At 40.4% G+C, this 24,689-nt stretch overlaps 1 protein-coding gene across 1 annotated transcript in view; it reads left to right on the forward strand.

The window, feature by feature from the left end:
* Positions 1-24,689, forward strand: part of SYNE1 (spectrin repeat containing nuclear envelope protein 1) — a 415,690-nt gene that overhangs the window by 171,394 nt on the left and 219,607 nt on the right. Inside the window, exons 63-74 of the mRNA XM_074990362.1 lie at positions 321-638; positions 1,049-1,204; positions 1,969-2,139; positions 3,268-3,594; positions 9,060-9,212; positions 10,912-11,079; positions 12,182-12,358; positions 12,880-13,026; positions 15,611-15,736; positions 17,328-17,504; positions 19,354-19,619; positions 21,729-23,889. Coding sequence (XP_074846463.1) covers positions 321-638; positions 1,049-1,204; positions 1,969-2,139; positions 3,268-3,594; positions 9,060-9,212; positions 10,912-11,079; positions 12,182-12,358; positions 12,880-13,026; positions 15,611-15,736; positions 17,328-17,504; positions 19,354-19,619; positions 21,729-23,889 — 4,347 coding nt within the window. The remainder of the gene's footprint in view (positions 1-320; positions 639-1,048; positions 1,205-1,968; positions 2,140-3,267; positions 3,595-9,059; positions 9,213-10,911; positions 11,080-12,181; positions 12,359-12,879; positions 13,027-15,610; positions 15,737-17,327; positions 17,505-19,353; positions 19,620-21,728; positions 23,890-24,689) is intronic.

Consider the following 24,689-nt stretch of genomic DNA (forward strand, 5'->3'; position numbering starts at 1 on the left):
TCTCAGTGGCGGGGAACGGTGATCAGTGGCCAGTGAGAGCTGCAGTCACCTGTACCTGCAGAGGTACATGTAAATATAGCAGGAGTGACCTGCCAGGGACTAACTCCAGTGAACGACCACCGTTTTACTGCTCACCCTGATCTAGATGGTATAAAGTACACAGCCTCAAATACATTGGGGGATATTGTGACCTCACTGAAGTCGAAGAGAGTTCTGCCGTTGACTTCAGTGGAGCTAGGGTTTTATTGACTCTGCAAAACAAGATTACCACTGGTAATGTAAAATGTGAACAAATTACTCCTATTATTGTAAACTTGCAGGAGTTACAGGTCAATTGTGCAGAAGGACAGGCATTACTAAATGCAGCACTCCATGGCAGGGAGGAGGTGCTACCTTGGGGCATACCCCAGACAGAAGACAGAGCACTGGAGTCCATGCAACAGGATTGGCGGGTTTACCAGCACAAACTTTCTGAGGCCAGAACCCAGCTAAACACCAATCTGAGCAGACTGAGGTTAATGGAGAAAAAGTTTCAGACAGTAGATGACTGGCTTAAGACCCTGGAGGAGAAAGTTAATATCAGGACTGGGCGGCAGTCTGACAGAGCAACAAAAGAGATGCAACTACAGCAAATGAAGGTAACTACTGTGCATCTGTTTGAGAAACACTGTATGGATCTCACATGGCTTACACATTAGAGTGTGGTTCTACTTTAAAATGATGATAAGTATGACATTGCCATTATCTCTCAGGGAGCCCAGAGCAAACTTGCTCAGCTTACAGGTAAGAGATGATTTTGCCAAGCCTGTCATCTCATTGTTGGATCTGAAATTCAGTTTGCCTGTAGGGTGAACAGGCACAACTGAGAGAAGAGTTTAGTCCTGGAACTGGAGTGGAGTCAATTCTTTTCTTGATCAGCAGTCCAACTGAACCCAGTGCATTCTCGTGTGGCTGTGCTGTGTCTCCATGCTGCTGACCAGAGTAAACTACTACATTTCCCTTGTAATCACATACGCTTGATAATGTCTTTTTTTTAATCTTGACTCAGAAGTGGCATGAAGAAATAACAGTCTACAAAGATGACGTTGAGGAAGTTGGGGTATTAGCTCAGCAAATCCTGGAGCAAAGTCATACTACCAGTAGGCTGGGAAATCAAGCTACCCAGCTCACCTCTCGGTACCAAGCACTTATTCTTCATGTATTGGTGAGTGATGGAAATGCCTTCATTACAACATTCTGCAGTGTCAGCTGAGGAAGAGACACAGGTCTTTTTTATTGGGCATTATGAGCACAAATTTATTCACTGATATACAGGATCCTCAGTCATTTAATGTGCATGTACGGGAACCCTTCCCTCTCTAGATTTCAGTGAACTAGATGGTTCAGGGCTGTGTTAACAGGAAAATGGCCTTTCAGACAGCTTCTGTAGGAATGATAAATTGTCACCATATCATGGGTGATTAGCAGTTTATGTGATGTGCGTTGGTAGTCCCATTCTGTTTTCTTACAGAGAGTTGTGTAATCTCCATAAAAAAATACACTCCCAGGGGATACTGATTGATACCTCTCTTGGCTGTCCCAGCAGAGAAGAGAGCTGTCTACTGATGGGGTTAGGTTATTTTAATTGTGTTGGTTAGAGGTGTGTATGTTTCACCTGCTTAGTTCCTAGTGTAGACCAAGCTTAAATTTGCTCAGAATTATAAAATAGAATTTTGTCACCTGTATCTTTAATGCTAAAATATTATTCCATTTTAACATTGCTATACACACATTGAAAAGAGAATACAGTAAACCCCTGTGAAACAAGTCATCAGGTGGATATGAAAAGAATTAATTACAAGTCAATGAGCTTATTAAATTGATTGTTTTTTCATACAATAGTGTATTTTTGCTTTTAGTAAACATTTTCATGTCAAGAAATGGACAATGGTAAGCATTTCATTTTCTGTTTCCAACATTTGTTTGAAGGAACAAATAAAGTTCCTGGAAGAAGAAATTAGAAGCATGGAAGAGTCAGAATTAGCTTTCAGCACTTACACAGACTGGTATGGGGCCACTACTCAGAACTTAACAAATGTGGTAACCAAGAGTTATGTAGTGGATAAAACAGCAACGGAGAAGAAAATGCAGAAACTAGAGGTACAGTAAACCTGAACTTGGTATTCGTTAGTCATTGTTCTTCATGAACTAAATTATATAAATTCGTTCACATTTAATGGTGCACTCACCATTGCTCAGAATTCCGATTTCAACAGTCCAGAGTAGTGGGCTGCGTAGAAAGAATTGGGTGTAAAATTAGATGTTCTCCTGGTGTGTAGAGTTTGATGACATTAGATGAATAATTTGTAACTGTTCATCATGAAATTCTTGGAGGACGCCAAATGGTACAATCCTGTTCTTCTAACAGAAGGTGTTTTACAGTTTGATTTAGTTTAAAATAAGACCCTCTGATATAAATTTTATTATAGAAATGTATCGTAGGAATGAAAACTCTTCCTTTTCTCCCATAGAACTTGCACTGTACCTCATAAATGTGAATGAATACCTCAGTGTCCTTGCAATATTTAAACCTATTGTGCCAAAGAACAGCTTTCAATTCTTCCACATTATATTGTGCACTGTGTATTTGATACACCTTGTAAATAAAATTTCCAAGTTCAGCCCCTGAAATTTCATCACCACTGGCTGATTTCAATTGCATGATTTAAAAACATTTTATCTTTAAATTAAGGAAAACTTTAATTTCTTTCTGAGATGCAAAGTGTTTTGTTTTTCCAGTTAGCTCCTCTTAATAAGTAGTGGAGAGTGAAAGATTATATATTCTTCTATCTATTCCACTTAAGCAAGCCTCTGAAATAATAACCTTTGTGAGAAAACATATGATTGTTGCACTATATTGTATTGCAATAAAATAGGACAGTGAATTTGACCTTTTCAGTTATCTATTTTAAAGTGAGTTTCTTGGTTATGAAAAGCAATAGAAGTCCAGATCCTCAATACTGGGGATTTTACAATACGATATTTTGCTGAATTACATCATAAACAGCACGAGTGCAAGATTCTTCAAGCTTCCTTGCTAATGAACCTCTTTGTGATACTGCAGGCACCATCCCTCAGTAAGAAGTTTGCTCAGTTTCTTTGTCCTCAGTAGTTTGAGAAAAACGTTGCTGTAAGTGTAATGGCAAAGAGATGCTACTAGCAAGGGAAAACGAAAGGGGTAAAGACTCCATCCATTTTCTCTGTTAAGCTCCATGTTTTTCTTTACAGCTTCTTTTGAGTGAGATGGATGTAGGCCACAGTTTGCTGAAATCTGCCCGTGAGAAGGGTGATCGGGCTATGAAATACATGGAGGGAAATAAAGTTGACCAGTTACGGAAACAGATCAGTGATTACATGGAACAGCTTGAAGAGCTGGCCAGCTCAATCAGGAAGGAGCATATGGCCTTAGAGAAGTGTCTCCACTTGTCAAAGGAATTCTCAGACAAATACAAGGCACAGACTCAGTGGATGACAGAATACCAAGCCATCTTGCGCTCACAAGTGGAGCCCAAAACTGAATTATATGAGAAGAAGGCCCAGTTATCCAAATACAAGGTAAGTTTTTAGAGAAGTCCTTAATGTCCATTTCTCAATTTAATAAATTCAATGAGCAACTTCATCAGGATACCCAAATCATAAATGCATAGTATCTATGCCAGGAAACCAGGGTAAGCATCCAAATGTAGCATTTGAGTACCATAATAAGTATTCCATGTTTGAAGTTTACACATCGGGGCCAATTTTTGTTCTCATTTCCATGGAATAAGTAGAGAGTTTATCAATTTATGTGGCAATAGAATTTGACTTGCAGTCTTCTAGAACTTCTCTGGCACTGCAAAAATTTCCTGGTTATGCTTTTGTTTTCTTGCTATATTTAAGTTTTCTAAATAAAAGGGAAATAGTATTATAATCAATTTACCACAAAGACAATGAAAACTAACCTGAAACCTTCAGACCATATTCAGAGGTGACATAAATTATGATATAAATTGTATGATGTTAAGTTATTTAAGTTTTAAATGTTTTGGGGCATGGAAGTGAAACGATGTAGCAGGAAAAGCAGCTAATAGGATGGTGAAAGACCTCTGGTTGTTGCTTACATAACTATATACTGCGATCTCTTTGTGTAAATTACGTGTGTAGCATGTGTAACTTACACATTTCCTCATTTAACTTCCCCTGGTCTACATATAGATTACAGTTTGGCTACATCTACACTAGCTCCCTCTTTTCAGAAGGGGCATGAAAATGAGGGATTTCACCAGATGCTAATGAGGCGGTGACATGAATATGCAGTACCTCATTAGTGTCATGGTGGCCAGATGCAGTTCGAAAGCGCCACTTTCAGAATGCACACCACCCAATGTAGACTGAGGCCTTTCAGAAAGACCCCCCAGAACTTTGAAAGCCCCTCCTTCCCAAAACCAAATGGGAAAAAGGAGCTTTTGAAATTAGGGGGTTGTTTCAAAAGGCCACCATCTATGTGGGCAGCATGCATTTCAAAAGCAGCACTTTCAAATCATATGAGGCCACCATTATGCTAATGAGGCACTGCATATTCATGGTAGCACCTCATGGGCATCTGCTGAAATCCCTCATTACTATGTCCTTTCCAAAAGTAGGGGGCTAGTGTAGATGCACCTTTGTGTTGTGCCTTTACTTTGGATTTCTAAAGTATGTAAGATTTCTCAGTCAACAAGGCCCGCTAGCGTAGGTAATGTACTATACACTCTTATTTGTATCACCGTTGATTTTAACCCTGAATACAGATGGAAGGGACCTAGAATCAATCTACTAGCATTACAGTTTTACTGACAAAATAAGCGAGACAAATTTTCTCTTCCATTACACTAAAATTATATCAGTTTTATGCTGATATAGTTGAAAGCAGAATTTGCTCTCACCAGGTTTGGCTAATTTAAAATGCCAGTTCATTTATTAAGTCGTCTGAAAAAATCTGGCCTCTTTTGGTATGAGACATCAGAAGCACAATGCATAACTCTTCTGAGATGTAATTTTTTTAACTAAGGCTAGATCTACATTAGGGTAGACAGTCGATTTCAGACATGCATTTCCAGCTACGCCATTAGCGTAGCTAGAACTAACGTATCCAGATCGACTTTCATACCTAGTTTAGACTTTTCTTACCTAGTGTAGACTTTTTAGGCTCACACCAACGTCTCTTACTCCACACAATAGCATCAAGTACAGGGGTCGAGGGCCAAGCCCAGAGAGATCGATTTTGCTGTGTCTATACCAGACATGCAAAGTCAAACTCTGAAAGATCAATCTTCCTGCATCAATCTTCCGGCTCCTTTGCTTTTAAGTAATTTTAAAAATAGTATAACATATTAAGAATTAAAATGGTTTTTACAGAGAGCACGTGGGTGGATCTCTTTTTGGACCATCGCCTGTTGGTAAGAGAAACAAGCTTTTGAGCTTAATGAGAGCTCTCCATCAGATCTGGGAAATGTACTCAGAGGAAGCTGCAGTGGAACAGAGAGTGATTCTTCTGTCTGTATAGGTAGTCAACTTCTCCGAGAGGTAATAGAGAAGTAGCGGTGTTAGTCTGTACTTCAGCAAAACAAAACAGCAGACATGTAGCACTTTAAAGACTAACAAAATGATTTATTTGGTGATGAGCTTTCATGGGACAGATCCACTTCATCAGATCAATCTCATTTTCAATACAGACTGACATTTATGAGTACAGAGGACCAAAAAAAATTGCATTAAAAACTGACAAATAAAATGCATACGAGGGGGATGAAGGATGAAGGGATGTTAATACTCCTGCCTGGGATAATTACAAGCATCAAAGGAAGGGAGGCAGTCCTTGTAACGTGTGGGGTAATTGTTGTCTCTGTTCATACCACGTGTTAATGTGTCAAATTTGAATATGAATTCCAACTGACAAATTTCTTGCTCTGATCTGTTTTTAAATTCTTTTTGCTCCAGGACACAAATTCTCAGGTCTTTAACAGAGTGACCCACTCCACTGAAGTATTTACTGATTGGCTTATGTGTATTGAGTTTCTTGATGTCTGCTGTGTGTCCATTTATTCTTTGGTGAAGGTTTTGCCCAGTCTGTCCAATGTATATAGTGTCAGGGCATCGTTGGCACATAGTAGCATATAAAATATTGCTGGAAGTGCATGAGAATGTGCCATTGATCTTGTAACTCACATGAGCCGTGTCTACACGTGCACGCTATTTCGAAGTAGCGGCGCCAACTTCGAAATAGCGCCCGTCACGGCTACACGTGTTGGGCGCTATTTCAAAGTTGAAATCGACGTTAGGTGGTGAGACGTCGAAGTGGCTAACCCCATGAGGGGATGGGAATAGCGCCCTATTTCGACGTTGAACGTCGAAGTAGGGAATGTGTAGACGATCCGCGTCCTGCAACATCGAAATAGTGGGGTCCTCCATGGCGGCCATCAGCTGAGGGGTTGAGAGATGCTCTCTCTCCGGCCCCTGCGGGGCTGTATGGTCACCGTGTGCAGCAGACCGTAGGCCAGGGCTTCTGGCTGCTGCTGCTGCAGCTGGGCGTCCGTGCTGCATGCACAGGGTCTGTAACCAGTTGTCGGCTCTGTGGATCTTGTGCTGTTTAGTGAAAGTGTGTCTGGGAGGGGCCCTTTAAGGGAGCGACTTGCTGTTGAGTCTGCCCTGTGACCCTGTCTGCAGCTGTGCCTGGCACCCTTATTTCGATGTGTGCTACTTTGGCGTGTAGACGTTCCCTCGCAGGGCCTATTTCGATGTGGTGCTGCGCAACGTCTATGTTGAACATCGACTTGCCAGCCCTGGAGGACGTGTAGAGGTTATTCATCGAAATAGCCTATTTCGATGTAGGGTTCACGTGTAGACGTAGCCATGGTTAGCTCCAGTGGTGTTATCCCCAGAATAAATATGTAGACAAAGTTGGCAGCAGGATTTATTGCAAGGAAAAGTTCCAGGATTAGTATTACTGTGGTGAAGCCTGTGATTGCTGGTGAGAATCTTACAGGAATCAGCGGGAAGTTGTCTATAGGAAAGGACAGGCCTGTCACCTAGGGCCTTCTGGAGTGTAGCACCATGATCTAGAATAACTCATAGGTCTTTAATGATGCATTGCAGGGGTCTGAGTCGGGGCTAGAGGTGATGACAAGTGGTATTCTGTTGTTGATCTTCTTGGGCTTATCTTGAAGTAGCTGGTTTCTGGGTATTCATCTGGCCCTGTCACTTTGGTTTTATAAATGCTTGGTAGAGGTCTTGTAGTTTTTGGTCTGTCAGTAGGATCAGAGCAGATGCATTGTATCGAAGGGCTTGTCTGTAAACGATGGATCTTCTGGTGTAGGGTGTGTGTTCAGAGGCAATAGGTAGGTTAATGAAAAAATTCTTCCATTTATATAGGACTGCCTAAATAGGGACTTGGGGAAGTTTAATAATGCTGCTCGGGGAAGCTAATTTTTCGCATCCATGACCTACATAGTAAACTGGTATAATCTTCTAATATCAACCAGTCCAGAGTGTGTCACAGGTAGAACCTATTGCTTATCATAAGCAGTTAACATGCATCTCAGAGGACCATTCAAAGTGAAGTGGCCCATTAACATCCCTTCAGTGAGAGAGGGATAAAGGGAATGGGGGAGCAGGGGGGCAGTCAGTGTGAGGCTTGTTCCTGGGTCACGGATTGTTGTAATAAGCCATAAATCCAGTGACTCTGTTTAGTCCATGATTTTTGTGCCTGGCAATGTTACAAATTTAAACTCCCAGTCTTGTTTAGTGAAAGTGGAGTGCAGTTATTCTTTGAGAATTAGTTCTAAAAGATCATAAAGAGTGATAGTTTTGTGAAAAATGTTCACTCACAGATTATAAGGATGTTTTTGTCTTTTATCATTTTCCATTGTGGGTTCCTTTGAGGGGGGTAGTGATTGTCTCATTTTATCTCTATAGTTGTTACTGAGGCATTTTAAGCACTAGATAATGTGCACCATATGTTGTGATAGGTATGTGCAGAACCCATGGATCCTGAATGGTGGATTGTTGGGGATGTTGATCGTTATAATAGTGAAGAGATGTCTACAGGTTTTGCACCTGTTCTGGGCAGGTGTGAGTATGTTTCCCGGACCTGAAGAAGAACTCTCTCTTTCTCTTTCTCTCTCTCTCGTGTGTGTGTGTGTGTGTGTGTGTGTGTGTGTGTGTGTGTGTGTGTCAAAAGATTGTCTTTCTCACCAACAGAAGTGGTCCAATAAAAGTTACTGTCTTATTCACCTTATATCTCTAATATCCGCCATGACTATAACAAGGCAAATGAGAAAGGTTTAACATTTACTACTGTACCAACATAATAAAAGCTCATCACTTAATAAATCATTTTATTAGTCTTTAATGTGTTACATGACTGCTGTTTTGTTTTGTTAGAATACAGACCAACATAGCTAGCTCTCTGTCACTCTCCAGAAATAAAAACTTCCAGCAATGTCAGTCACCATCTTATTAGTGTCTTTGTAACACCCTACAGTGCTGTAGATGCTTGCTTGAAAACTAGCATGTCCCAAAGGCTTGAGACCATCAGGCATCACTGTGTATATGAGGAAGCCAGTATCTCACAGCATTACACACACTGCTACCTGTTATTTATTTCTAAAACAGCAGGAATAAGTGGACTGTTGACCAAATTGTGTCCCTTTTTAGAGATTCCCCTTACGTCTTCCCCTTAAGGGAGATGGGGTTTCTCTCCTGGAAGAAGCAGTGGGGTTCCTGCCCCAAACCTACAGATTATAGCCATCTGCTCCATAGTACTATCCACACCCACTCACACTTACTTCACTCTCTTTTTGCAGCTGCCTTCAGGATTCCTGAGGGGACCCCAAGGAAAACATAATACAGCCCTAGGGGCTGGTTGGGGAAGGATGGGTCTACAGAGGTGGCTGTGCCCTCTACTTTATGAGAAGGAAGAGGGGAACTTGTGAGCCCGGGATCTAAGGAAAGTGATCTTACCACATTTTATTTACAGTAAACTTTTCACTCTGTGCTTGCAGTCAGTGCAGCAGATGGTGCTGTCCCATGAGCCTTCAATAAAATCAGTGACTGAAAAAGGAGAAGCCCTTCTTGAACTCATGCATGATGCTACATTAAAGGACAAAATTCAGAAACTTGAGGCCAACTACCAGGAACTCTGCAATGCGGCAAGGGTAAAAGAAGTCAGCAAGGGAACTGTGGGAACCTTTGATGACATTAATACAAAATATGAATAACTTTTTTTCCTGTTTAAAGAGTTGAGATTCTTTCCTTATGGGTGACATTTCATCCCAATGCAGAGGGCTGGTAGCAGCCCCTTTATGGGTGCTTATGTGGTACTTGAAGTCTCATGTGAGCTCTTTGCAGTAAGGTGAATTATTACTTATGCAAAGAAAAGCTCAAATGATTATTGAGTAATGAGGGGAGAAGTCTCTTGAAATGTACAGCTCAAAGTAGGAGTAAAAGATGTTAGTGGCCTCTCTGAACTTCAACAGTTAAGGGGTGAGCCAGCTCTACCAGGAAGGAGCATAAAGCCTTAGAGAAGAGCCTTCATTTGGCAAAGTAGATTCTTAGACAAGTTCAAGGCACAGACATGTGTCTAATCATTTCACTACCTAAAAATATTGTCTTAAGTAACACTTTAAAAGTAAAAGTGTTCTGAATAACATCTCCTACAGTGAATCTCACAAACTAGACATGGCTCAGATCACAAAGCAAAATGTAGGGAGCAGTAGTGTTGGTGATTCAGCAGACAGCAGTTAAGTAACTCTGTTAGGTTATGCGTATATAATACTTTGAAAATACAATGCTGCCATATCTCTGGTTATGTATTATTATTCCTAAAGCGCTTAATGGGTAGTACTAAGTAGCGTACCTCCAGTAGTACTAAGCTTAAAAAAAAACTGGATAGTGTCATTTTAATTGCTATTCACCTTCCTATGGTAAACGAAGAGAGAACCACATTTGTGGATTTTTTTTTTTTAAATATGAGAGTTATAATTCACAGGAACAAAATGGCACTTCTCTCAATGGCTCCATCTACACCGAGGTCACTGTTGACAGAGAAACCTTGGCAGCACCTCTGTAGACAGATAACGTGTACACATAGAAGTGTCTTGAAAGACCAAGCTACTCTGTCGACAGAGAGTAGCCAAGCTGCCCTGCCCTCTATTGACAGAACAGCTGACCAGAAGCTCTGCAAACAGGGCTGTCTGGGAATCATAAGCCCTCTCTGTTGACAGAAGTGTCTACACTGCCTCTCTGTCAACAAAACACTGTTGAAAGAGGCACTATACCTGATCCGGGAGTGGTATTACAGTGCCGACTGAACAGCTGAGTTTTGTTGACAAACTCTCGACAGAGCGCTTTAACTATGTAGATGCTCAGCAAGTTTTGTCGACAAAAGCCCTGTTTTGTCAACAGAGGCTGCCCATGTAGACATAGCCAATACACTTTTATAGTGTTAGGTTTGTTGTTTGGCAACCTGGATGACTTCAACACAAGCATATACATATGGATTTAAACAGTACAAATCCACAGTAAAGTATATTTTGAAGGACTTGTCTGTTTCTTTTCCATGATAATTACAAGTAACATCTGACATTATTGTAAATGACAAGGATTAATTACATTTCAAGTTGACAGTGTATTTTATATATGTTATTTTTTAAATAAAATTGGCCCCACACCTTTCTGAGGCAAGACGTTCTTTTGATGCATTCATTGTGAACTAGGCATAGGAGCACTACTCCTATGAGCAAATAGTTTTCAAGATCAGTCTCTTACTAACTCTCCAGGTTTCAAAGAAGCTTTTGACATCCTTTCTCTAGAAAGTGTCTCAAAAATTGTATGTTGGTTTATGTGGTCCTACAGGCACATGCTGAAAGCTTGGAAGTAAAAGTAAAAGAGCATGAAGATTATTACAGTGCCTTACAAGAAGTAGAAAAGTGGTTGTTACAGATGTCCAGCAGGCTGGTCACTCCTGACTTAATGGAAAGTAGCAGCATAGAAATAATAACTCAGCAGTTAGCCAACCACAAGGTAGGTCTTGTGCTTGAATATGTGTTGCTCACTAAAATTTAAAAATATTACCCCAGTAATTTGTATCTCTGTTTTGGAGCTGTAACTTTCCCATCCTTTGTACTTACTTGAATATCTGTAACATTGATTGGGTTATTTTTGTTATTCTCTTGGTGCACTCACTGTCTACATGCAGATCATTTAATTCATCCCACCATCACTGAGCAGCAGTGACAAAGTAAAGTTTATGTATATGTGTCTGAATTTTGTATTAGATTTTTCTCTATGTCATACTGAGAAGAAATGGACTGCATGAGGCAGAGTAGTGTCTTCCTACCTCAGGACACTACTGATTCCTGACTCTTCTGAGGACAAAAACATCCTATTTTTTTAGAAGACATTCTATTATAATGTTCTCTTGTTATTAGGTTATAAAATACCCTCAAATACTCTCATAGAAAGCATAATTATTACTAGCAATCCACAGCTGTGGTTAGTGCATACTGCAGTTAAAGAAAGTCACAATCCTCTTCCCAACATGCCTTCAAACTATGGGCCAAATAGTGATGTCCTAATACCTTTCTTGGTTAGTCCTTTAGTTTCATTGCATGAAATGCTGGCTCTCTTGAAATCAGTGGGAAAATTGCTATTGACCTGAAAGGTACCAGCATTGTTCTTAGTGGGACCACTTTTGGATCAGTTACGTGCAATATCAAAGTCTGACCCTAATATTAGATTTGACATGAAAAAGAATGATAAACAGTCTCAGAGAATGACCTGTTGACAAACGAAAAAAGGTTACTTGATTTCAGACAAAGTGCGTTATATTTGTAGTATGTCTTGAAAATATGTATATATATGAATTTGCTGTATTCTGTTGATTTAAGTGACAGACCAGTGACAAAAGCTTTAAGATCAATTGTATAGTCTAATAGCTGTAACATAATAGATTTCTCATCAAATGTAATGACACATCTATTTAAGAACAATATTCAAGCATATATTGAGTTGCATTAACAAGTCATCACACAGAAGCAAATTTATCAAAGTATCTCTTCATGGCTTGGGTTGTTCTTATCTTGTTGTTGTTTTGTTTTGTTTTGACTTTTTTCACTTTTTTTAGGCAATAATGGAAGAGATTGCAGGATTTGAAGACCATTTGAACAGCCTTAAAAATAAAGGAGACTATTTGATCAATCAATGTGCAGAACATCTTCAAGCAAAATTTAAACAACAAACACAAACCCATTTGCAGGGGACAAGAGACAGTTATTCTGCCATATGTAGCACAGCGCAGAGGGTAAGTCTTTTTTAAACAATGTGTATTGACTGTAACTGTAAGCAGCTTGTTATGTGCAATATTGTAATAATTCTGTGTAGGACAGGAATAATGTGTATTAGAATTTTTTTAATAATTTGATGTTTCATGAAATAGTGTTTAAATAGCAGTATTCTGGCTGCTCTCCATTAATGGGAGCTGTGGGAAGTGGCAGCCCAGTCAGTGCTGCTTCCCACAATTCCCAGAGGCCAGGGGAGCTGCAAGCAGATGGAGCTACAGATGGATCTGCAGATGCACAGGTAGATAGAGAGTCCAGCAGCCTGCCAGTGGCTAATCCTGGAGAATCTCATCCAGCCAGGGACTGCACATTGCCCAACTCTGCCTTAGTTTCTCGCTGTAAATTTTACCTAACGTCTAAAAAATTCAACTGAGTTGGAGTTTACTGAGAGTCACCTCATGTATTGAGAGACCTGTATTTTATCTTACATTTTTTATATCTGTCTCTGAAGTGTGAATAACCTTAACTGATCTTTTCATTCCAGGTGTACCAGAGTTTGGAACGCGAACTCCAGAAGCATGTTAACCATCAGGATACTGTACAACAGTGTCAGGCTTGGCTTTCTACAGTTCAGCCAGAGTTAAAGCCATGCACGTGGCCACCTTTCAGCCTGACAGATGCAGTTAAGCAGGTAAAAGTTATGCACACAAGCTACATTTTGAGCAAACTGGGTTTATATACTCACTTATCCCTTTTTTCCATGCAGCCAAGTAAGTGCTTAATATAGCAGAATGTAGCCTCTGTGGCTTTTTACTCACAGCAACTTCCGAACCTCACTGGTTACTTCCATTTCCAAGGGTGAAATGTACAATGCCTTGGGGCAGCATAATGCAGTTCTAGGCACCATCCAACTCCTCCCTCCTATGCCCATGACTCTCACTGGCCAAGCATCATAAAAGAAAATAAGATATTTGAACATAATGTCAAGCAACTCCATCAACATGCTCAGAGATGTCACTGACGAGCTTAGCACTGAAGTTCCCTGTTTGCCTTGTCAACCATCCAGCCATCTGTCTAGTTATGTTCTTATACCAGAGATGGCATAGGCACATAGTTGTGTCATGGGAGAATCCTAGTTGTGTCATGGAAGAATTTTAAAAAGGTTTCACTCTGAAGTTATCAGGCTGTCCCTGGCTGACAGATTTCATGAGGTGTTTTGCCAGGGAAAGGACGCAAGCAAATACTTAGGTTGAAGATCAGTTCCCCAGAACTCCACAGATTAATTGTGCGACTTGAGAAAATTCATACCATCCACACACTTCAATGGAACCCGAACACTGGTGGATGGCAAACACTCTGATTTTCATGGCATGTCGTCACTTGGCAGTTGACACAGAAGATCTGTCCCCCAATATTTTTTTTTCATTTTATGATGCACACACAATATAAGGCTGAGTTCAAAGATGTTCAGTCTGTAAACCCATAGCTGCACAGGGGAGTTGTCTCAGATCTTAGAGCCCCTGAAAATCATGCTGGCTGTTGGATAAGAATAAAGAATGTCCCAACCCTCAGGATCAGAGGACCTTGATGGCAGCTGGGGAGCTCATTTATGAGATTTTCCATCTCCAGACAACAATATGCCTTGCAGCCATTGCGCTGGAGTTGCAGTGGGGTGGCCTCCCTAGTCATCTAACCCATGTCTTGGCTCTGTGAACTTGAAATTAAGCATCTCTCATCTTCCACAACTTGTGTACCCCATAGAGACGTTGTCAGCAATTTTAGATATGATTTGAGATGCACCCCATGCAGAATCACTGTCATACAAAATGTATTGCAAGGAATTGTGCTGTGTGCCTCTTTGTGGATTTCAAACTCCTGTATTTTCCCCCACATAAAAAGGAAGCATGAGGCACAGTGTTGTTATAAATCTCTGATTCCCTAAAACAGTGGCGCTCAAACAGAAGCATGCATATCCCTGAAAGTATGCAGAGATCTCCCAGGGAATACATCAACTCATCTAGACATTTGCCTACTTTTACAACAGGCTACATTACAAACACTAGCCAAGTTCCTACAAACTAAAATTTCATACAATGACTTTATACTGATCTGTGTACTACGCACTGAAATACAAGTACAATATTTGTATTCCAATTGATTTATTTTATAATTATATGGTAAAAAAGAAAAAGTAAGCAATTTTTCAGTAATAGTGTGCTGTGACACTCTGCTTTCATGTCTGTTTTTGTAAATAAGTAGTTTTTAGTGAAATGAAACTCAGGTGTATGCAAGACAAATCAGACTCCTGAAAGATGTAAAGTAGTCTGGAAAGGTTTGAGAGCCACTGCCTTAGAAAGTAATTTGAAATTGTTGTTTCTTTATTTCTTGCTTATTTTTAATACTTAACTATTTTGCATAAATTCTGTGCCCTGTATTAAAATCAAACTGACTTGAAGGTGTGCATTCAGAAATTTAGTCATATAGCACCTGCATCTGTTAGTGGAGAGGACTTGTGCCACAGCTGATGGTAGGGTACCACTTCTGTAGAATGGTTTTTCCTTTCCCTTGAGCCTTTTTTGAAGGAATTTTTCATGGACTGGTTTTCACCTAGTTTTCTGACCATCCATATAGGATATGTGTAGGTTAGTTAATGTTGTGCTTGTCACTATTAATATATCTTTTTCTTATGGTAATGGGGAACCTCAGTGCAGAGGCAGCAGAGTGCGCTTATAACCTTGCCAGAGTTTTGCTGCCTGGGAGGCAAAGGAGGATTGGGAGGACTCTGAAGGCCATATGGCAAAATCAGCTGCCTGCACAGATCACCTTGAGTCCCCCGCCCAGGATACATTAAGTTTTGGAGAAGTCATAGACATAGATCTAGACTGCTACCTTTCTCAGCTCAATAGTGGGGCAAATTCTGTTTTCCTTTTCCACTTTAGAAGTAATCTACTTGAAATTCTGAATGTGAAAACACACAGAATTTCTACTTCACTGTAGAGAAATAAGCTATATAGGGGACAGCATATCCTTTGGTGCTTTGATTTAAAAACAAATACATATATAAACAAAATATAGTTGTCATTGTTTAGGTTTGTGATCAATATATTTCCCATGAATTTGATTGTAAATTATCTGGGTAATTTGTGGGTAAGACAAAATAGCCTTCGCCAAAGTGCTATTCTTACGTGTTCTATCCATCTGGAAATTATGACAAATGAATGTTTTAATGCAACGTGGTGAGTTCCAGAAAATGCATGTGGATTGTATTCCTTCAGGTTAAGCATTTCCGAGCTCTGCAAGGGCAGGCAAGCACCTACTTGGATCTTCTGTGCTCCATGTGCGATTTGTCAGACACCGCAGTGAAGAATACAGCAACAGACATTCAACAAACAAAGCAAACGGTATGAGAGAGACCACAGCCATCAACCTGTAATCCTCCTTAGAGTTTTAATTGCCTTGATCTATCCTCTTATACAAGGTTCATATTAGGTAATGGTTTAAAGAAACATCTTCTGTACTTACATCTTATTGAGGAAATTTTACATTATACTTCATGTTGCCATCCTGCTATAGAATGCAAGCATCATTGCTGGAGTGGGGATATTCAAGTGTAGGGCTTCAGGGTAGCAGCATATGGTATATATTATGGGTGCGTGAAGCAGTACAACCTGGCCCCAAAGTGCCAAGGTACTACTGTTCTCAGTAGCACAAACCTGACTTTGGCTATTTTGTAATTTGGAAGTGTGCATTTGCTTAAACACAAAGTAACACTATCACTAAAAGTAGTATATCACAAAACCTTCTACATTGGTAATTTTAAATAACATAGACTTTTGCATGTGCATATGTAGAAATACACCATATCAGAGTTATAACTTAAAAATAAATACTCCAAAGCTATCCATGAAAAAACTTCATTTGCATTCTACTGTGAAAATATCTCACAGCAGGATACACTTTATCAGGAAAAAAAACATATTCTGATAATTTAAAATACACTCCATTTAATATAACAGTTTAATACATACAGTATGCATCCAAATTCCATAGTAGAGAAGCAAGTAAAAATTCAAATCCAAGCAACCCTTAAACTATGGTCTATGAATGTATAAAGAATAGCTAAAAGGTGCTTCAAGCCTTAGGAATAGGAACAGCTTGTTATTAACAAGCTGGGAAAAAACATAAGTAGGATAGCACTGAGACATTTTAAGCCTTTTGAGAACCTGAATCTTAAAGTCATCTTACTATTGCATTTGAACGAAGCAGCATGCGGTTTAACATGACTGAAGGACTCAGATTTGGTAAGCATTTTCCGCACTTAATTCTGGAAATTCTGCCCAAATACATGTAAGCAAGAGAACAGTATTAGGCAAATTAGAATGAAATGCAAAAATGGAATTAAGTTTTTACTAAGTTGGTGAGATAGTATATATGTCACTAGTTGGCATGAATCAAGAAGTGCAAGCAAGAAAGTAAAGAGATTTAAATTATAGAGTTAATCTCAGTTTATAAAGAAAGTGTTGAGCCCTGAATTATCTTTAAATAATTTAGAATCTTTCTTTTTCTTTTTTTGGCCCCTTTCAAGATTGAATCATAATAAATTTCTTTGTATTGGCTTTCTTAGTAATTTCCTGTGGCTTTCCTCTGACACTGTTTTGTTTTAAAATTTTCAAAGGTTAAAGCTTTTGTTGGACAGTAATGCTTTCTTCAAGAAAGGGTGCTTTCTGAAGAAGTGGGTCTGTCCTATGAAAGCTCATCACCTAATAAATTATTTTTTTAGTCTTTAAAGTGCTACTGGACTGCTTTTTTGTTTTGATAGTATATAGACTTGCATGGCTATCGCTCTGTTGCTTTCTCCAAGATATTCACTTAGGCCCCTCAAGAATCTACCCCTTAAATCTGTCCTTTGTGCAGTTCTGCATTTTTCACACAGAATACAAATAATTATACTGAAATGTCCCTATCCTTTTTTTGTTTTGCTTTATTTTTAAGATTGAGCAACAGATAATGCACACTCAGTACCTGGCTCAGGGTTGGGAAGAGATCAGACAAATGAAGGCTGAGCTTTGGATATATTTCCAGGATGCAGACCAACAACTACAAAATATGAAAAGGAGATGTGCAGAACTGGAGCCAAACATTGCCCAGAACATGGTGTTGCAGGTTAAGGTAAGGAGTCAATGGAAAGGAGGTAACGAAGGAGAAAATGTATCCTAAGTCATTTTATTAGAGATCTTGCTTTCTACCCTTCCTGGGTGCATTAATTCTGTAAAAAAACATGCAAGGAGGGATGAGAGGGGATGGTTTTTGCTTATGTTGGTGCTACAGAAAGTTAAAGCAAAGAAGGAAATATTTTAATACTTCCCTAGGGTTTCAGATCAGTCGGTCAAACCTTTACTGTGCCATGTTCCCTTTGCTTTCAGGAAGCTAATTGCCTACTGCATTTGGTCGGAAGTTACAAATCTGTAACATACTAAGAAAACTAACTAAATGTCATTGCTATATATAAAGCAGTCCAAGCTATTGTCACATAAAATTTGATGATGAATATTATTCTGAGCTGTACAGAACATATTCCATTAGAAAGAAAACTGATTTGCTTACACATATTGAGACAATAGACAAGCAGCCTTCAAAGAAGTATGCATTCCTGTTTATTTCAAAAACAGAGATAATACCCACTGCAGTTTTCTCAGTAGCCAAAATACTCTTAAAATTACAAAGAGAAATATGTTCTCTCTTCCATTGATGCCTAATGATCATGAAGACTCCAAACTTGCATACTACACTTTGTCCCGCCTGTCGTGGATGGGTTAGGTGAAAGGTACAGAGTGCCTTCCTCACGCTTGTGTTCCAGGGCATAAGAGGAGTCCTTATACTTATCTGAGTATGGCAGGAGGATAATAGCACAAGCAGCCACAAAAAGTGTGGGAAGAAGGAACATAGATCTCTCCTCCCCCCTGCTCCAGCTGGTTCTGTTGGCAGACCATGGATGGGAGCACGCAGTAAACACTCTGAAGGAGTTGCACCGTGTCTGCACTTGCCATATGTGTCGTTCAGCTGTCAGAGGTCCCGTGTCTTTTAGGGCAATGCAACTCTTCAGTACAGCTCACGTAAAGCAGAGTCCAGCCCATACCTGTCCCCTTATGCAGGACTCCCACTGACTTCAGTGAAAATGGCTAGTGCTAAAAGAATGCAGGACTTGAGTCCTCCAATGGATAGTCCTCTGTCTAGGAATCAGAAAAGATTGTTTGTCAGCATAAAATATCAGGGACTGTTCACGAAATGCAAAAAAAACATAGAAATGTGTTAATTTTACTTTTCTCTGTGGTGTTTATTTGTGATGTGATTCCCTTTTGATTACGTTTTAACTAGGAAAATGTATATGAAGGATAGCGTGTTTAGTACTTAAAAGTTCATTAGCTCTTGCAGCATAGTCCCCACATGACTTCATAGTTTGCTTTGACTTGGTAAATAACAATGACTCTGTCCTGTTAGCAAGATGGGAACTGATTGTGATTGTCTCTTCAGGTGGGAGCTGATGAAGTCCTATGGAATTAGGTCCTACATTCCGGCAAATATTTCTTACAATAACAAACAAAAGGGGGAAAATGTGTGTTACGTTATGTTGGCAGAATGGAAACTAATAAAAACTAGGCTGTTCTGCTGTGTGGGAGAGGTGTTGGTAAATGTATGTCTGGAAGATGTCCAGGGAAGGCTCTGTAACTAAGTCACACTTCCTTCTCTCATCTGCTGTTGTTCCTGTGAAGGATGTAATTTGCTACTAGCCCCTTTCCAGTTGCAGCTCTGTGGAGACTGCTGTTATACCCTGTCCCCATCCTTCATTTGGAGCAGCAAGCCAGGCTGGGGAATGGATCTTATTCCTGCTTGTCTGCCTGCACAGCACATCTTCATCAGCCTGGCTCTAAGGATGATGTGTTCACAGTTTTCATTCAAACCTCTGTTTGTATTTGCAGTGGAAAACCTCCCTTTCATTTTTCTTTTGTATCTTTGACAGGAATTCAGTCAGAAGCTGCAATCTAAAGAGGCATCTCTTACTGCTGTGACTGAAAAGGTGAACAAACTAACACAAGGACAGGAGTCTCCTGAGCATAAGGAAATGGGTCACTTCAGCAATCAGTGGCTGGACCTCTGCCTTCAGGCAAACAATTTGCTCACAGAGAGGGACGAGGATTTTCAGAGGACAAGGGATTACCATGATCGCATGAATGTAGTAGAAATTTTCTTGCAAAAGTTTACGAAGGAATGGGACAACTTGGCCAGGTAGGAGGGCTTGACTCAGATAAAGCTGACAGGTCCCACCCTTGTTAAGAAACCCTCTTGCAGTGTCTTCAGAGGCCATGTCCAATAAATATCCTTTCTCCATACCTTGCCTAATAAAAACTAGTAGCAGAATCCATTGTTCTGAGGTGGAAGGAGGCTGAAATACACACTGTTTGTATTTTTATAGGTGAGTTTCTCTGCTCTAAAAGGGGGTGTACACTAATTCACTCCAGCTGAGGATCAGGGCTTTTATTTCTGTAACCTCTTACCCCTTAAAAGTCCTTTAATATTTGCTGCAAAATTGAGAACTGCATGGTTGTCAGATTTTGCAAACTTACACTTTATAGCTTTAAAAATTTCATGCATGCATAATTCTGTAATTGGAAATGAACATCTTGCTGAATTAATCAGGAATGCAACTCCAAAAGGCATGGTCTGATATTAACAACACATGTCTAAACATTTATACTGTATTTTCTGTAATGGTTGGTTTTAATTGACAGGCCATTGAAAGCTTAAATTTTGCTGCATCGTTGAGGGGATATTTTGGATATTTGCTAAGACTATATAAAATTAAAGAATAACAGTCCAGTTTAGCTCCCATTCAAGTTAACCAATAAAACTCCTCTTGACATTAATGGATTGGGTCCTGAACAAAAGTATATTTTGTTATTTAATATTCTGTCTAGTATATTTCTTTTATTATTTACATATACAATATTTTACACAAGTGAGCTGCCAGTACTTACATTGCTGATTGGACTGTTTTAGCTAATGGTACTCAATGGAAGAGGGGAAGGAATATTAGAAATATTAAACTTCTAGTTAATGATTGTGGTTACTGTCTTCAAAGGAGCTAAGGGATTTAGGCCCTTGATCCCAATGAACTTCACAAACTATCGACAAACTAGGCAAATCCAACTTAAATCGTGCTGCAATAAGGTGGGTGCATAACTGGCTGGCTAATCGCACCCAGAGAGTAGTTGTTAATGGTGCTCAATCCAGCTGGAAAAGCATAACAAGTGGGGTTCCGCAGGGGTCTGTTTTGGGACCAGTTCTGTTCAATATCTTCATTAATGATTTGGATATTGGCATAGAAAGTACGCTTATTAAGTTTGCAGAAGATACCAAGCTGGGAGGGGTTGCAACTACCTTGGAGGATAGGGTCATAATTCAGAATGATCTAGATAAATTAGAGAAATGGTCTGAAGTAAACAGGATGAAGTTTAATAAAGATAAATGTAAGGTGCTGCACTTAGGAAGAAATAATCTGTTTCACACATACAGAATGGGAAAAGACTGTCTAGGAAGGAGTACAGCAGAAAGGGACCTAGGGGTTCTAGTAGATCACAAGTTAAATATGAGTCAACAGTGTGATGCTGTTGCAAAAAAAGCAAACATGATTCTGGGATGCATTAGCAGGTGTGTTGTGAACAAGACACGAGAAATCATTCTACCGCTCTACTCTGCGCTGGTTAGACCTCAGCTGGAATATTGTGTCCAGTTCTGGGCACCCCAATTCAAGAAAGATGTGGAGAAATTAGAGAAGGTCCAGAGAAGAGCAACTAGAATGATAAAAGGTCTGGAGAACATGACTTATGAAGAAAGACTGAAAGAATTGGGCTTGTTTCGCTTGGAAAAAAGAAGATTGAGGGGGGACATGATAGCGGTTTTCAGATATCTTAAAGGGTGTCATAAGGAGGAGGGAGAAAACTTGTTCTTCTTGGCCTCTGAGGAGAGAACAAGAGGCAATGGACTTAAACTGCAGCAAGGGAAGTTTAGGTTGGACATTAGGAAAAAGTTCCTAACTGTCAGGGTGGTCAAGTACTGGAATAAGTTGCCAAGGGAGGTTGTGGAATCTCCCTCGCTGGAGATATTTAAGAACAGATTAGATAGATGTCTATCAGGGATGGTGTAGATAGTGGTCGGTCCTGCCATCGGGGCAGGGGACTGGACTCGATGGCCTCTCGAGGCCCCTTCCGGTCCTAGTGTTCTATGATTCTATGATTCAGTAAGCTGAGGGCACCTAACTGTCTTTGTCTCCTTTGAAAACTGTATCTTGCGATACCAATTAAGGTTTCATTTTTGTACCACACATTTTGTCAACAGATCAGATACTGAGAGTACGACTGTACACCTTGAGGCCCTGAAAAACTTAGCATTGACCCTACAGGAGAGGAGATCTGCCCTTGAAGACCTGAAAGACCAGAAGCAGAAAATGATGGAACATCTGAATCTAGATGACAGAGAATTAGCAAAAGAGCAGACTAGTCATTTTGAACAACGCTGGTCTCAGCTGGAAGACTTAGTCAAGAGCAAAATCCAGGTTTCTGTCACAACCTTAGAGGAGATGAGTTTGATGCAGTCTAAATTTCAAGAACTAATGGAGTGGGCAGAAGAGCAGCAGCCTAGCATCTCTGAGGCTCTAAAACAGAGTCCACCTCCAGACCTAGCTCAGCGCCTTCTGATGGATCATCTCACCATTTGCAGTGAAGTAGAAGCCAAACAGCTTGTACTCAAAACACTCATAAAGGATACTGACAGGGTGATGACTAACCTTGGCCTCAATGAAAGGCAGATCCTCCAGAAGTCCCTTTCAGAAACACAGAATCACATGGATTGTCTTAGCGATCTGGTTGGCCAGAGGAGAAAATACCTAAATAAGGCATTATCTGAAAAGACTCAGTTCCTCATGGCAGCTTTTCAAGCTACAAACCAAATTCAGCAGCATGAGAAAAAGATAATGTTCCATGAACATATCTGTCTGTTGCCAGAAGATGTGAGTAAACAGATTAGGACTTGTAAAAGTACCCAAGCTAACCTGAAGGCTTATCAGAGTGAAATAACTGGGCTGTGGACTCAGGGAAGGGATTTAATGAAAGAAGCCTCAGAGCAAGAAAAGAGTGAGGTGTTAAATAAACTTCAGGAATTACAGAATGTGTACGATACTGTTTTACAAAAGTGTAGCCAGCGACTGGTAGAGCTGGAGAAAAATATGGTTTCCCGGAAATATTTCAAGGAAGATTTGGACAAAGCTTCTCATTGGATAAAACAAGCTGATATTGTCACATTTCCAGAAATCAATTTAATGAATGGTAGCTCTGAATTGTACTCTCAGCTGGCAAAGTATCAGCAAATTCTTGAGCAGATTCCTGAATATGAAAATCTTTTACTTATCCTGGAAAGAGATGCTCAGGAGATCTTACTGTCACTTAACGAAGTGGATCATTCTTACTTGCATGAAAAACTGAATGCCCTGCCACAGCAATTTCATATGGTCGTTGCCTTGGCTAAAGATAAATTCTATAAGGTTCAAGAAGCAATTCATGCCCGCAAAGAATATGCTTCATTGATTGAGTTGACAACTAAGGCTCTAACTGAACTGGAAGATCAGTTTTTAAGCATGAACAAAGCTCCTGCTGCTCTTTTAGCCAAAGAGGGTGTGTCACTCCAACAGGATTACAAAGCCCTCTTAGGTGAAGTGGTGAACCTTGGTGCAGCAATGGATGAATTAAACCAGAAGAAGGAGGCTTTTCGAAGCACTGGCCAACCATGGAAACCTGAAGAGATGTTAAAACTCACCTCCCTGTATCACAAGTTGAAAAGACAAATAGAACAGAGAGTTAATTTTTTGGAAGACACTGTAGAAGCCTACAAGGAACATGAGGAAATGTGCCTGCAGCTCGAGACACAATTAGAGTCAGTGAAGAAAGAGCAAACAAAAGTGAATGAAGAAACACTCCCAGCAGAGGAGAAGCTGAAAAGCTACCATTCTCTTGCTGGCAGCCTGCAAGAGACAGGGATTCTTTTGAAGCGAGTTACTGAACATCTGGAAGCACTTTGTCCTCAGCTTGACCCATCCACATATGAGATGGCAAAAGCTCAGGTAAATTCTTGGCAAGAGAAAATGAAGTTGTTGCATGCTGCCATTGGTGATACAGTGATGGAGTGTGAAAATAGGCTGGTGCAAAGCATAGACTTCCAGACTGAGATCTGCCGTTCACTTGAGTGGCTGAGATGGGTGAAAGCAGAACTCAGTGGAACGCTAAACTTGGACCCAAAACTGCAAAACATTCAGGAAGAGATCCGGAAGGTTCAGATACATCAGGAAGAAGTGCAATCAAGCCTGAGAATAATGAATGCTCTGAACCATAAAGAAAAAGAGAAATACATGAAGGCTAAAGAACTGATACCCGCTGACTTGGAAAACAGTCTCGCTGAGCTATCAGAACTGGATGGTGAAGTTCAAGAAGCCATACATACGAGGCAGGTTAGTGTCTTGTTTAGTTATTATTTTATTGCTTCCTGCTGAAAACATGCCACGTTATAAGATTGCTTTGTCTTATTGCCTGTGATGAAGGTGAACATCTTGGCTTTCCCAATCATATTGTTTTTTTCTGAGGTCTTAGGCATAGTTCATCACTCAGTCCTATGATGCCTTATAGGACCTTAAAAAATAAGACTCACCCTAGCACACATGTACACATACTCCCTGTGCGCTCCCCACAGCTTAGGTCTAGGTAGTGGACAAAGAAAGAGCATTGTCCAGTGTTGCTGTTCCCCCTCAGGAACAGGCAGTTGGAAAGGGTGAAGAATGGGTCAAGTTGACACACCCTGGCTATGTCTACACGTGCAGCCAACATCGAAATAGCTTATTTCGATGTTGCGACATCGAAATAGTCTATTTCGATGAATAACGTCTACACGTCCTCCAGGGCCGGCAACGTCGATGTTCAACTTCGACGTTGCTCAGCCCAACATCGAAATAGGCGCAGCGAGGGAACGTCTACACGTCAAAGTAGCACACATCGAAATAGGGATGCCAGGCACAGCTGCAGACAGGGTCACAGGGCGGACTCAACAGCAAGCCGCTCACTTAAAGGGCCCCTCCCAGACACAGTTGCACTAAACAACACAAGATACACAGAGCTGAGAACTGGTTGCAGACCCTGTGCCTGCAGCATAGATCCCCAGCTGCCGCAGAAGCAGCCAGAAGCCCTGGGCTAAGGGCTGCTGCCCACGGTGACCATAGAGCCCCCAGGGGCTGGAGAGAGAGCATCTCTCAACCCC

The sequence above is a fragment of the Carettochelys insculpta genome, chromosome 3 (genome assembly GCF_033958435.1).
Source record: "Carettochelys insculpta isolate YL-2023 chromosome 3, ASM3395843v1, whole genome shotgun sequence".
In the NCBI taxonomy this organism is placed as follows: Eukaryota; Metazoa; Chordata; order Testudines; family Carettochelyidae; genus Carettochelys; species Carettochelys insculpta.